This window comes from Battus philenor, unplaced genomic scaffold, assembly GCF_028537555.1.
Source record: "Battus philenor isolate CCGP_79_NKW_IND1 unplaced genomic scaffold, ilBatPhil1.0.hap1 SCAF_29, whole genome shotgun sequence".
NCBI classification, from domain to species: domain Eukaryota; kingdom Metazoa; phylum Arthropoda; class Insecta; order Lepidoptera; family Papilionidae; genus Battus; species Battus philenor.
Genome location: NW_027181692.1, coordinates 140,308 through 155,791, shown reverse-complemented (window position 1 = coordinate 155,791; position 15,484 = coordinate 140,308). Strand labels below are relative to the sequence as shown.

Sequence of the window (15,484 nt, the reverse complement as noted above, 5' to 3'; positions counted from 1 at the left end):
AGAGAATATTCTAGAAGCGTTTGAGAATGGTTCAATGAACTACAAGAGAAAGTTATTTCCACGATTTATATCTTCTAAAAGAATCTACATTGCACCGTTTCTAGCAGCCAATCTACGTGTCTAACACGTAACAATAACGTGAATTAATGAATGAACTTCATAAAATATCCGTAGTTTTTACCTTTTTTAGTTCCGGTGAAGGATTCCCGTGCTGCGATACTCTTCCCCACCCTGCCACCTTCATACGGTTGGGTAAAACCTGTGGAACAACACCCTCCACCGGCAAACAAGCCGGTCTTGTGAAGTTTGTGATTGGCACTCTGCAATAAAGAATTCAGAAGTTCCTGACATTCATTAATTATCTATCTTAAGTAAGAAAAGGACCAATATTTAGTCACTTCCGCATATGCAGTGGTAGTCGTGCAACAAAGTGCACCGCCCGCCAGCCCGCTGATAAATGCGCGTGCGGCAAACAATGCGAATCACATAACTGCCACCGTTAATTCACTCAACTTGTGTTTCACCCCTCCACGGGGCATCTTCAGGAGTTATGTTACACCGATTAGTGCCAAACACAGAATTATCTATCTCTTAATTCATTTCTTTTTCTTCTTCTGTTTCTTTCTGAGCCAAGTGCGATCGAACCAATACTGATCGAAGTCAATTAGATGTTTTTATTTATTATTGTATTATATTTATAAGATGTATTTAACCTTATTTTTCATAATTATGTGTTATATACGTATGTATGTATGTTTAAGTATGTATGTCTATGTATGTTTATGTTCGTTTGTTTGTAAATATATATTTTTTGTACACGTAAACTACCCATTATTAGTACTTTTACCTTTTCCATACTATGGTTGTCTGTAAGAGATTGCCTTGTGCGATAAGACCGCCCATTGTACTTTTTTGTATATTATTGTAAAACTTATTAAATATATCTCTCTCTTGTATCTGTCTTTATACTTATAACGAGTTGCGGCTAGTTCAGAGTTAGAGAGAGATGGGTTTATGTAGCTATTTACACGTAAGAGAGAGACGGATAACTATTGCATTTTTGTATTGAAAATGTAAACTACGGATGTCACGCACGCGCGCATTTTGATTTTTCGTGCTTTATGACAAAGACATGAAATGCTCAATAGGAATATTTCACACGTTTTATTCCGCCTTACCGAGTTCTAATTCCCAGCTAAAAGAGCCGAAGATATAAAGGATGTCTTGATCTCTCTCTGCGCCGCAATGAGTTATAAGATTTAAAGAAAATAAGAAATGTTAATGTGATCTGTGATATAATGTGATATTAATGTTAAGCTAAAAACAATGTAAATAAACAGAAATAAAATTACAAAATGTTAATGTGTAACGAGAGGGAAAGGTCACAGAGCGAAAGAGAATGAAATAAGAAATGTGGAAGAAAACCGAATGAAAGATCTTAAGATGTATAAATGAAGAGTAAGAAAATAAAAAAGATTGTGAAAAACTAAATAAATTAAAACAAAAAGTCTCTGTCCCACACCAGATAGGGGGTACGAGAGGCTCCCAATAGCAGGGACATTAAAAAAAATTAAAGAGTGATATATATCCCAAGAACGAAAACATATATCAGTGTTTTATTGTTAAGGATAAATTTTGCACATCTCTCACCTTCGGTCGAGTTCCACGAGGGCGATGTCGTGGTAGTGGTACGACGCCGAGTACAGCTTGTGGCGGTACACTGCCACTATGTTGGCGAGGGTGCCATTTCGTACGTCCTTGTAGTTCGTGGACCCGAGCAGCGCGTACACTATGGGACCGCTGAAACATTAGCTCTAATCTTTATGCGAACATTGCAAACCGTGGGCATATCGATTACGAAGTTTCATTTTAGGGAACGAACTTTTTTGACCCCAGTTTTTGCGGTCTCTAAGGCTTCATTTAATTTTTATTAGCATTCCATTCAAGACCTTCACGATTTTTTCCATTCTATCCTCTTTAAAACAGTTCATTTCTTGGAGTCCCTTGCGGTATATGATCACGACAGCCTCCTAATCAGGTAAATTAGTCTGCAATGGTCAGAGTCAAAGCTACCCGGAAACCCTGGACAATATCAAATCTACGGAATCTGCAAATGTCATTTGGACAACACTGAGAGTCTGATCATATAAAAATATATCGCATTGATATGATATATATCATGCATAAATATATCGCATGGCTATAAATAAATCGCATGACTATAATATAGCGCATGGCTATAAATATGTCGCATGACTATAAATATGTCGCATTGAGTAAAAATCCAGAGATACACTGAAAGAAGTTTATAAGGTATTCTAAGGGTTGTCTCTCGAATCAGATTTAATAAACATTATATTTATGCGCTAAATTTAAATTATATAAACACATGTTAAATATAAGAAATAAAAATTGACTCGTAACGCATATGCTTATGTAATAAAGTTCCACGAGATATATCAGACTTTTCGTTTCTTAGTTTTAAATTTAAAATTAAAATTATATTACTAAATAAATCTTATAGCGTTCAATATACAAATTGACTTTGTCATACAGGATGACAAATAGATAACGGATTTAAAAGGGTTTTTTTAAAAAAAAAAAAATTTATAAAGCAAATGGAAAATGTAAAATATTTTAATAAACCAAAGTGAATAAATAAAAAAATTTAAAAGCAGTACTCTGGAGGTGAAGGTGAAGTGAGGAAGGTGGTGTAATGGAAAATAAAGCTTGGAACGGAATGAAAGAGAATATGATGAATAAAGGATGATGATAAAAATAAAAGAACATATTGTCGAAGCGTACCTAAGACAGGGGAATGTACGAAAGGTATCCAATAAAGGCTGGTATTGGGAGTGATGAAGTAGGTGATGAACATACTAACTAGTCCATGGAGTACAGGACGTGTGCGGCGGTCAAGACGAAATTCTCACTGATTAAAGTTCCACCACCCACCCACATGATGTCAGGGTCATCTTCTCTTAACTTCTTCTTGTTTCTGCATCCCAGAACTACCTAGAATTAAATGTTCACTTCTGTACTCTCATATTATAACCACAAAGTTTATCTAATGGAATCAAGCGTTACCTTGCGGAAGTACAACTTGGTAAGAAAAGGACCAATATTTAGCCACTTCCACACATGCAGTGGTAGTCGTGCAACAAAGTGCACCGCCCGGCAGCCCGCTGATAAATGCGTATGCGGCAACTAATGCGAATTACACAACTGCCACCGTTGTGCGGAAGTGGCTAAATATTGGTCCTTTTCTTACTTAAAAAGTTTATCGTCAGATCCACAGAGTAATTATATACCATAACCAGCGTTAAAAAAATTAACTTATTTCCAATCACCCTGTGTTTTATCACTCTGAACTTTTTTCGACAATATGTATGCAATAGCCTTATAACTTTTGTGCAATACAAAGTATTCAGAGACAGATAGTAAATAATAATTAATTTTAATATGTAGTAACACGAATTTTAAAAATTACGTAATTATTTCTAAAATCTATTACCTGTTTATAAGTGTACATTTTACATTCACCATCATCATATCAGCGTGGACAATGTCCGTTCTTCATCTAGTGACTTCTGACTACGTCAACTGTATCGTCAGTCCACTTGTGGGAAGCATGCCCACTGAATTGACAGACTCAGTTACCGTATATTAATTGATAGAAAATGAAACTCTACATTCAAAACTTTACAGCTCTTATACCAATAATAAATCACCCTGTATAATGTTTACCATGTGAGGTAACTCCTCGATGTCAGCCGTTTCTCCTCCTGCAATCTTTGACGCTGTCTCCTGAGGGCAGATGGAGTCTTTGGGCCTCGACTGAGAATACATATTGCATGCTGAAAACAAAAAAAAAAGATTTCTTTGAAAGTAAAAACTAAAAGAAGAATGAAGGAGTGAAAAAACTATCTAAGATTTTCAAATTGTTAATACGTCATCCAACGAGCCTTGGGGGAAGGGGGGTATGTTTATGTTGGCCCCCGTTTTGGGTGTCTCTGATGCTTCCCTGACATTTAAAAAACATTCATTTTCTCCTACTTATTCTCCTCCATTCATTTCTAAACCTTGTTACCTATCATACCTCGACTCTTTTTCTTCGCTTACCCTCCAGAATATTATAATTGAGAGGATTTTTTCAAAGATTTCTCTATGAGGTGGAGTCAAGAACGAGCATATCCGTAGATAAACTAAAGTAACCGATACAGAAGGATATTCAATGGAATCAGGCGTTACCTTGCGGAAGTCCATCCTAAGTAAGAAAAGAACCAATATTTAGCCACTTCCGCACATATAAATGCTTGATACAGAATACCATGATCTTCCTTTCCTCGTCTTCGTTCCTAAACCACAGTTTGCTACATTATCACAGTTTTGACTCAACTATTTCTGGTTTTATTTTAATACAATTCTATCTATTCCATTATGTTTTCTTATAAACTAAACCTATCCTGCTTTATAAATAACATACATTGCACTACTTTTTTGACTTACTTCTGAGTCTTATTCCTTTTATTATACACCAATACCTCACTTTGCGTCGTGGTTACGTTCCAAAAAAACACGACGCAAAGTGAATTAAGATTTTCTATAACAAACCATATAAAGATCGAAGACTGGTTCCAGGGTCACGAAAATACTATTTTTAAAAAGAAATTTGAACAAAGTAAACATTTAAAAAACAAAAATAATATAACTCTGCCAATAAATAAACTGGAATAATATTTACCTTTCTTGTAACCAGAAACAACACGTAAAATTCGATATAAAGTTATAATTCTCTTTTTAAAAAAGCACAATACACTACGTAATTGAAACTGAACTGTAAAATTATCAAAACAAAGTGAAAATAATACTGTATTCACATTGCGTTGATTTTTAGTTAGAAAGGGAATCCCCGAGTTTTGATGGCATGGCGCAATTCTAAACAAAAGTGTTGCCATCTTTTGGAAAAAAAAAGAAAATTAAAAAAAAATTAAAGACTCGAACCCAAAACAACGCAACCTCGAAAATCTAACGACGCACAGTGAAAATTAGTACTAATTAAGCAGCGACGCAACTTCGAACAAAAACGCGAAACGAAACGACGCAATGCGAGGTATTGGTGTACTACATACATTGCACTACTTTTTTGGAGAGTCCTAGAAATACAGGATGTTCGTCGTCTCCCTTGAGGGAGGCAATGAACTGAGCTGTCTTCTTCGATCCTCTTCCGCATCTCAACTTCGGAATAAGAACGAAAGCCTTCATACACGTGACAGAGGTTCACAGAAAATACCCACACCTTGGGAATGATTTGTTTGCCCAGACTATTTATTATCTAAATGCATAGTTTCTTTCGTCTCTTCTCGTCTCTCGTGCATTTTTCACCTAGCAGCTGGTAGATTTAATTCAATGTCTCTTCTTCTTCCTTCCCTTTTCTCTTTATTTGGGGTCGGGTCTCCATATCAATTTACGCCAGGCCTTGCAGATTTAATTCAATGTATTTTGAATAAATACTTCATATTTGTGTAAACACGTATTAATAAGATTGTTATGTAGATGAAATATATTTACCTTTACATGCTTCTGCAGTGGACGGGTTGGTTGCGGCACAGGTCTGTGCGAAGCGTGGAAGCACCTGGACAGCCCTGGTCAGACTCCGCTTGCAGCATATCAAGGGGAAATTCCCGTTGTACCGGCAAACCTGGGTCACAGGCAAGGAGGTCGTTGTGACGATCTTTGTATCAGGCCTACATCTTATTGTGAGCTTCTATCAACTAATGAACATTATCGAAGTCGGAGAAGAATATTCTTGTTATAAAAAAGGCTTGAAATCGCGTTCCTTATTTGATAATACAATGTACACTTATAAAATTAACTCCTTTTCAATTACCTGCGATGTCTGTTTTAGATGCTTGCATATGTTTCGGTAGTCACATATACAATATCCTACCTAAGTAAGAAAAGGGCCAATATTTAGCCACTTCCGCATATGCAGTGGTAGCCATGCAACAAAGTGCACCGCCCGCCAGCCCGCTGATAAATGCTGGTGGGCGGTGCACTTTGTTGCACGACTACCACTGCATTTGCGGAAGTCGCTAAATATTGGTCCTTTTCTTACTTAGGATGGACTTCCGCAAGGTAACGCCTCATTCCATTAAATATCCTATCTGCTATATTTTTATTAACAACTTCGGAACTTATTTTTTAAAATATCCAAAAAATAGAACAAGCTAAAACAGGTTTGAGTATAGTTCTTCGGATAGTAAAACACAGTAAAATACTCAACGCATTCCCGCCAGTCTGTAGTTTAGTCAAACACAATAATTTAAAAATAGTATTTGTATAAAAAGCGATTGTGTAATAATCGTTTTAATAACGTCTGTACTTGTGTGTTACTTGACTTGATAATAAGTTAAGTTTAGTTAAAAAGTTACAAAACACACTATCAAAGCTCTGTAATTAGCTAGAGGCAGTAGTTTGAGGTTTGCAACATGAGAACTCTGATACTGGCCACTGCATCACAATATTTTTAAATTCAAATTATTACAGCACTCAATTTAAAATTCGAACGCCAGTTTGAATTCAACGCTAGCAGTGACATAATCTTTCTTCTGTTGCATCAAATTCAAATTATTCACCTGTTCATTTGTAACTACCTGTGCCTCTCGACTTTGTCTGCGTGGAATTTAAAAAAAGAAATATCCAATTTTTTTTCAGTTTTTATTTTAATTTTATTATCCGGACTTAAATTTCACAATTTACATAAATCCTTACGTCATCCACTACTAGAAACGTCCTTCGTGTGCTGTTTTTGTTTCAATTCAAATCAGTATGAACTGGCACGGCAATGTTTAAAATTAATTGAAATGGCAGTGGCGCCATCTATCGAAAATTAGTCATACCAACTTAGAAACCTTCATAGGCTAATGCCCAATAACTTTGCCAAAGATTATCTCATGATAAAATTCATAGTTTACGGTTCTATAAAGGACATACAGACAAACATTCGTTTATATATGTACATAAAGGTATGTCACTTTTAATCATATATACAGATAATTATTTACGTAGATTTTGATTTATAACAAACATTACGTTGTTTTTATTAATAACTATCAACTTTAGAACTAGAATAGAATTAGAACTAGATCCGGAAACGAACAGCAGTAGCCGGTGTGGAGATGGGTGTCTCAATGGAAGGCGAAGTTATCAAAGTGTTTAATCTAGAATTGAAGACAAGTGAGGGTTGTGGGAAAAATGTGGCCGTCTGTTCGTTTTACTTCCCGTAGTGTGGGATCCGATACTGGACAATTGGTACACGGACCTGTCAAGCCCAAAAGATGGTACTGGGCGAGCGTGTGGTGCGGAGCAAAATTGTACCTTGTAACTTAAAAATAAAACAGCAACACTTGTTTAAGATCAATCGATAATTAAAGAAGCACGCCTTCAAGTTATATGAACTTGGCGACTGAACCCAAGGCACGGGTGTCAAGGAAAAATACTGGCTGGAATGTCCAATGGTAGCCATTAGCGTGCGCAAATAGTTTTAAACAATCGGGTTGACATTTAATGGAATCAGGCGTTACCTTGCGGAAGTCCATCCTAAGTAAGAAAAGGACCAACATTTAGCCACTTCCGCACATGCAGTGGTAGTCGTGCAACAAAGTGCACCGCCCGCCAGCCCGCTGATAAATTGAGGCATCTTCAGGAGTTATGTTACACCGATTAGTGCCAAACACAGAGTCAGAGACTTATTGAAACATGGCGGCGAAGCCACTCATTCTATGACAATACTCTTGCACGACTACCACTGCATGTGCGGAAGTGGCTAAATATTGATACTTTTTTACTTAATTGGGTTGACGGTAGACAGAGAACGGTTACAACATTACACCGAATGTAGTTGAAGTGGGAGTGGGAGTGAGAGTGGGCAGGCCGCAAGCGCGCCGAATAGATAACTGTGCCATTATCGTTTTTAATTGCAAACTATAGACCGGTAAACCCAGGTCATCTACAAGGTTAGACTATCTTATTGAGTTCATCAGAAAAAAAAGTTGACCGCAACCAACTGGAATAAATAGAAAAAAGGAAGAGGTCCATGACATCCTAAGGTTGAAATGATGATAAAATCATTCTCACTATATCACCCGAGACCAGCTTCCCGTTCTGCGAGTCCATGAACTGTCGTCCCAGGATACCGGTTTGGTAGTTTTTTTCCGGACAGCAGACGAGTCGGTGTGTTATATTCGCCGAGCAGAGCTGAAAAAAAATACATTTAAAAACTTTTAAATTAAACGGTTTTTAAACAGTTTTATTTGATACCCATATTGTGGTGGTTGTGGAAAAATATGTACCTAGTCCGCCATATTGGAACGGCGTTCATCTTGAATTTTAAATTTTGACATAATCATCGTGTTTTACTAGTGTAGCCCATTCATTTGATACCCATATTGTGAGGGTTTAGGAAAAATATGTAATCCGCCATTTTGTATTGGCGGCCATCTTAGATTTATAATGTTATTGATTTTATTATATTGTATTGTCGTCTAAATTAAATGTGTGTACCGAATTTCAGATCAATCTGACAACAGGAAGGTGCTTAAATTTAAATTTCTAATTTTGACCCAAATAAACAAATTCCGTACGGGTCGAACTAAATACAACCGTTTAAAAAGATAAATATAATATATAGCTACGTGTCGTTTTAGCCTAAAGACGCTCACTGCAAGATATAAAACCCCTCCAAATATAGATACAGGAGGATATACCATTATCGCCACTCTTGGTAGGTGTATTGGCGATCGCAGTTTGTGGAAAGTGAGAGATAAGGATGAACCTGTGTTCAGTGGCAATCCTATATAATTTTATACAAAAGGTTGAAGACTTAGGCGAAAGAATCGACATAGCTCTTTAATAACTAATAGTTTATAATTTATGTATATATGTAAATAAACTAGTATCTTCAATAATTCTATTTTGTATTGTGCCTCGCTTGTCGGTAAAGCAGTATCTGTTTAACCTTGACGCTTTATAGATGGCGCTGTTAACAATTGTGTTATGATGGCGCCCATTGCGGTCGCCGGTCGGTAAAGCAGATGGTGTTTGAAATGTCCTTTGTTAACTGTATCATTATCTTTATATTAAATAATTATTTAATATAATGTCCTATAATAATTATTATTTATTATTGTAGGACATTCAGTAAGAGAAGCGAGATAGAAATACACCAAAACCTCGCTTTTCGTCGTTTTTTTCGAAGTTGCGTCGCTGCTTAATTAGTACTAATTTTCACTGCGCGTTGTTAGATTTTCGAGGTTGCGTTGTTTTGGCTTCGAGTCTTTTACTTTTTTTTTAATTTTTTAAAAGATGGCAACACTTGTTTCTAATTGTGCAATGCCATCAAAACTCGGAGATTCCCTTTCTAACTAATAATTAACGCAATTTGAATACAGTTTTATTTTCACTTTATTTTGCTAATTTTGGAGTTCAGTTTAAATTACGTAGTGTATTGTAATGTAGTGAGTTGTGCTTTTTTTAAAAGAGAATAATAAATTTATATAAATTTTAACGTGTTGTCTCTGATTACAAAAAAGGTAAATATTTTTCCAATTTATTTATTGGCAGAGTTATATCATTTTTGTTTTTTAATGTTTATTTTGTTTAATTTTCTTTTAAAAAATGTTGTATTTTCGTGACCCTGGAACCTATCTTCGATCTTTACATGATTTGCTATAGAAAATCTTAATTCACTTCGCAGCGTTTCGATTTGCGTCGTGTTTTTTTTTGAACGTAACCACGACGCAAAGTGAGGTATTGATGTATGTAAAAGTTTGTGATGAGCGACACATGGAAAGAGCGAAAGAAATTGTGATGAACAGAAGAAAAAGAATCAAATGAAAAAAACTGAAAAAAAACATTGTAATACAAATAAAGTATCTGTTTAAACCAAGATTTAGGTGAACGAAAGGTCCTAAAAAATAAAGACCATAAAAAATCTATGGGGAAAGCAGAAATGACAATGTTATTCAGGTTTAAACTAAAATAACTAAATATCCCAAAAGTGGGCTACACTTACGTTGGGCATCTTCATCTCCTCGTTGATGAGCCGATCGGTATGATCGCACATGTATTCGAATTTACAAATACCAACCACACCCGGGATCTCCGTGTCACATTTTTCACCTGAAAAAAGAGAGTTCCAGAAATATAACCATACTATAGATATATCCTGTATATTATGATCGATTATGGATGTAAAATCTTTAAGTGTTGATGTATAAGTTCGTCTATCCGAAAATCAATAGTTTTAAAAATAATATATGACGTGATAATAGTATAGTAATAAAATCGTTATCAAAGTTCAGATTGATTTGACTGATTCGAACTAGTAGAGATATCCCTCTACTCGACTCTTCGAACGATTGTGAGGTAACCAATGAGGCTTTTTTTATAAAAAAAAAACTCTTTTAAATGTATAGACCACCCACTGAAATGAATAAGCTTCCTTCAAAGATGTTTATGGGCGGGCGCGTTGGCGATCGCAGTGTAGTATTATGGTAACTTGTTTATGATCAGTTGCAGTACAGTATAATTAATTCACAAAGTGACTGCATCCCGGGAATCGAATCCGCGACCTGCGATCGCAAGTTTCCGTCCTCTAACATTGCGGTAATACTACTCGAATATAAAATACGCAGAATCGACAACCGTCTGAAAACTTGTTATTGAGCCAGTCGGGGCTGACGGCGCGACTTCAAAAAAGGAACAGAAGAAGTATTTAAGTCAGAGTTCCCCAAACTTTTTTGTGTCGTAGACCCCTTGCCGTGTTTTTCCGTGTTGGGTAGACCCCCTACATACCTGATATTGATTTCCTGTAAATTTCTAACTGTAGTGAAGTTTAGTGTTAAAAACTTAAAGTAAAAACACATGTTAATTTATACATTTACTAATTGAATTTAAATTAAAACTACTCAAAATAAAATTTTGTATCTGTTATGTAAAATATACGTAACATTAAATAGACAATTGTTTTACTTTATAGCTACTTTTATAAATAATGTAAATGTTTTGATATTATAAGATAGTATGATGTAAGTAAATAGGTACTATCAGTGTATGTGTTGAGATCCACTATCGTGGACCCCCATTTTCATTTCATGGACACCCAATTTTTTTTCGCTGACGTAGACCCCCTGCAGGTTGTCATAGACCCCCAGTGGTCGATATAGACCACTTTGGGAATCACTGGTTTAAGTCAATATGAGTTCCTCTCTTTGTGTATTTCACTGCAAGTGGCAGGTAATGAGATGAAATAAATTACTGTCAGGATCGTGGGGATAAGGAAACGCAGATTCTCCAAAAATACACATTTTAATGTTCTAGAGTTCGGGCAAAGAAACTGGCAACGATTCTGCTACAGCAGCTCTTTCTCTATCATTCTCACTATTATGAGTCTTTTTTTCTCTCTTCAGGATGTAGACTGACCTAGAATGCCACTAGCATCGGTTTTTGTAGTCGTCAATGAGCATTCTAGTATTTAATAATTATGATATTTGAAAGTTTGAAAATAATGCCATTGTCAATTCTTTTGCAAGCCAGCTGCGGTTTAAAACCTCTGCAGTTACAAAACTATAATTTAGACACTTGTTCTATTGGATTTTAGTCATACAAACTTCTTGAAAACTTTTTCAAACTTTTTGTATATGACAGCTATATTGACGTTTCCTGTCTTCGTGACAGTAGGCATGTTAAAGTTCTTTCATCGGAATCATTTCCCTGCCGTAGTTAAAACCACGTGGAAAGTTGGAAGTATTTCACGGAGCGATATATAGCCCAGCGCGTTGTAGAGTTCGCGGTCAAAGTGTAGTAGAGTTCGCGGCTTCACCACTCAGGGTGTTCGCGGAGTTATAGTTGAGTGATCGCGATCGCGGAAGTAATGTCCATGGCTATTGTTATTTGGGTGCTGTTGGAAGTTGCATTTTAAATCACTTCCCACTCTAACAGGTAGAAAAAAAATGGATTTTTGTAATTCCTGAATCTTTGTAAGCGATTAATTTTTTATTACTTTAATTGTACAGTAATTTAATTTTACATAACTGTCTGTCTGTACGTTTATTGCGAATGTGCTTGACAACTTGACCTCTCGTGATAACTCGAATTAAAACTATCATCACATCGAAACGTATGTAAACATTTTGAATTTCTTGACGTAAATTAAATAATATTCTACATAATCTTACCTTTTAATAAGGAAAAAAAATGTTACATAAATATATACGTTGTAATAAACAGGATTCATAAATCATTTCGGTAAATTAAGCATAATTTATTAATTAAAATATTAGACCCATATGAATCTTTGCTGTTGATTTTGTAAGCAAACTTAGTCTTATTTGATTAAAATATAATAAAATAATTAAAAGTTAGTCTAGACATCACACACCGTTGGAGCCTTAAGGTTCTGGAGGATACCGAGCTGGAATACAACTTAATTAGGTTTGTCGGTAAACTACACAGCCTTGTAACTGGTGCTATTAAAAGTCAATAGAACCTATGTACAATAGTGAACATAAAAAAAGAAAAAAAAATCAAATTACGTCAATATTTCCCATTAAAATATAAATATTATTTATAACGATACAAAATAAATAATCAGTGTTTGATCCGTTGTGGACATTTTAAGCAAAGCCAACTGTAATAATCTTTCTATACACGTAACATATTATATATCTTAAATGTTTATCAATTTAGTTGACCAATAGGACTTCTACACACAAATGAATGATATCTTTAAAAAAGGTGTAGTTTCTTCATGTTTCTTCTACACAATTATAACACCTTGTGAAATAGAGTAGAGTCAAAAATAAAATAGATTTAAAACATAAGTTGACTATCAAAAAGAGTTCTAGTAAAAGGTCCAAGGTTGTGTACATGAATTATATCTTATCTTGCCCAAGCCCACGCCCACTAGGCCTCCCCCAAACATCACCAAGAGGTGCTACTCCGCCCATATCCAGCGACCACCACCAGCATCTCAACTATTTAGTGGGGGAATACCCAAGTCACATCTGCTGCCACTTTAAACAGGAAATTCTTTGAGCTGCGTCATTGACCTTGAGTTTTATGCGAATTTCCTCAATTTTGGCTCACTCCTTTGACCTCTAGTGTTCTTATAAGGTCCATCGTAAGCGACCACGAAAGTAAGTTGATTTAAAAACGGTCATTTTTTATATCTCACAGACCCCTAAGAGGTCCCAATACCTGGATCTAAACATATATATCTGCTATCAAATTATATATTTTTAAAAATGATATTAGACAAATACGACATCAATGTGTTAGTTAAAAATTACATTTTCCTGTTAAATGTCATTAACACGGTATTTGTCAAGGAAATAAAACTCGATATAATTATATGCACGTATTATATACGAAGTTGCTATGTACGCAATTAAATATATTACACAATTGAATGTAATTAAAAATATATGATTAATTTATAACCTAGTTATATTTAATTTGTTTATTTCAAGGTTATTATATTTTTAGGTTATGTTTTTAACATTATAAAAGGCCTCACTGTGAAAATTTACAAGTAGATATATAAATACAATACTTGGTTAACAGATATAAAATTTTTTCATATCTAACCTTCTTCTTCGCCGTAATATTCTCCAGAGATCACAGCCAAGCCCATCATCACAAACAGACAACATCGTTTTAACATTCTCACCGTATCACAACACAGATTAATAACAATTCATTTATTTTTATTTTATTTTCATTTAGATTACATTTATAAAACACGTCCGACACCCAACGACGGCGGCGCACGGAGATTCTCTGACAACACGCAGAGCGTCATATACAGGTTGATGCGTAATTAAAATTATTATTATGATTAATATTGATGTTAGTGTACAATAGCGGGAAATTTGTCTAACACGCTGTGTGTGTGTGCGCGTGTGTGTGTGCGTGTTAGTGTGCGTGTGTGCGTGCGTGCGTGCGTGCGTGTGTGTGTGTGTGCGTGTGTGCGCGCGCGCGTGTGTGTGTGTGTGTTTTTATATGTACATATATATGAATTTGTCGTCTTCAATACAAATTAAGTCTGTTTTCTCTACTGAACATAGGCCACCCCCATACATTTTAAATAATACCAATTAAAAGCGGCTTATATCCTGCTTTTTTCAATATTCTTGATGGATATCCTAATCGGAGTTAATCAGCCCATGGTCTCATTCCCAGGAATTTAACTTTTCATTCCAGCTTACCAATTCCTTGGTCTGACTGTGTGGATAGATTGACATCTGAGCTGCATCAATTCGTGCGAAGGTGTCCGTGGTTTACGGAGGCTGGTGATCAACCAGGATACAATGGCTAATCATGGACCTTCAGAAATATCTCCAGAAGAACCAACGTCATAGATGTAAATGGTGCTGTCAGACCCTCGTCCTCTCGCGTAACGATTAAAGAATAATTTAAATTTCCAATCCAAGTTCTGCTATCAGATATCAGTTATATTCTTTGTCAGCCAATGGACGCCGAAGATCTCCCGTAAAGATCATGCAATGATCTATGGCCGATCAATGATCAATGGCCGATCAATGATCTATGGCCGATCAATGATCAATGGCCGATCCTGCGCGCCCGCATCCTGCGTCACATCCAGCGGCCTTGATCATGTCGTCGATCTATTTACCCCATTTTATAATTATAATATATATCTAACATATCATACTTCGGGTAAACACTAACTTAGCAATGAAAGATTTAAAATTACCCGGGATCCTATAGAAATTGAGGATTGTTTCTCCTTGAAAAAAAAAATACTTTTTTATTTAATGGAATCAGGTGTTACCTTGCGGAAGTCCGTCCTAAGTAAGAAAAGGACCAATATTTAGCCACTTCCGCACATGCAGTGGTAGTCGTGCAACAAAGTGCACCGTTCGACAGCCCGCTGATAAATGCGCATGCGGCAAACAATGCGAATCACACAACCGCCACCGTCAAATCACTCAACACGTGTTTCACCCCTCCACGGGGCATCTTCAGGAGTTATGTTACACCGATTAGTGTCGAAGAGTGCGACTCTGTTTGGTCGCTAAATATTAGTCCTTTTCTTAATTAACTTTTTTCTTCATTTCAGCTGATAAAAGCCATTGACCGGACTTGCGCCGCCCTCATTCAGCTACTTCCAGAAAAATCTTAACAATGTCCTCGGTCTACCTGCTCCGTCGTCTACAGGCTGGTGACCACAACTGCAGAAAGTTTCGTCCCGAACGGCTTTCGGCTAGACCAGTGATGTACCTGAATATCTATATCTATATATATATATATCTCGTCTGAATTAGAGGTGCCCCTCTAATTCAGACGAGATATTATTTAATTTATGTCATGAAATGCAAAATGTTTACATACATTTCGATGTGATAATAGTTTTAATTCGAGTTATCACGAGAGGTCAAGTTGTCAAGCACATTCGCAA

General features: G+C 36.0%; 1 protein-coding gene across 1 annotated transcript in view; it reads right to left on the bottom strand.

Annotated features, from left to right (window-relative positions):
* LOC137926194 (venom protease-like) overlaps positions 1–13,822 on the bottom strand; it is a 289,572-nt gene extending 275,750 nt beyond the window's left edge. Inside the window, exons 1-8 of the mRNA XM_068769758.1 lie at positions 13,651–13,822; positions 10,076–10,182; positions 8,140–8,259; positions 5,572–5,701; positions 3,748–3,857; positions 2,885–3,015; positions 1,651–1,800; positions 182–320 (exon numbers count right to left, since the gene is read on the bottom strand). Coding sequence (XP_068625859.1) covers positions 182–320; positions 1,651–1,800; positions 2,885–3,015; positions 3,748–3,857; positions 5,572–5,701; positions 8,140–8,259; positions 10,076–10,182; positions 13,651–13,726 — 963 coding nt within the window. The 5' untranslated portion in view covers positions 13,727–13,822. The remainder of the gene's footprint in view (positions 1–181; positions 321–1,650; positions 1,801–2,884; positions 3,016–3,747; positions 3,858–5,571; positions 5,702–8,139; positions 8,260–10,075; positions 10,183–13,650) is intronic.
* Positions 13,823–15,484: the final 1,662 nt, after the last annotated feature.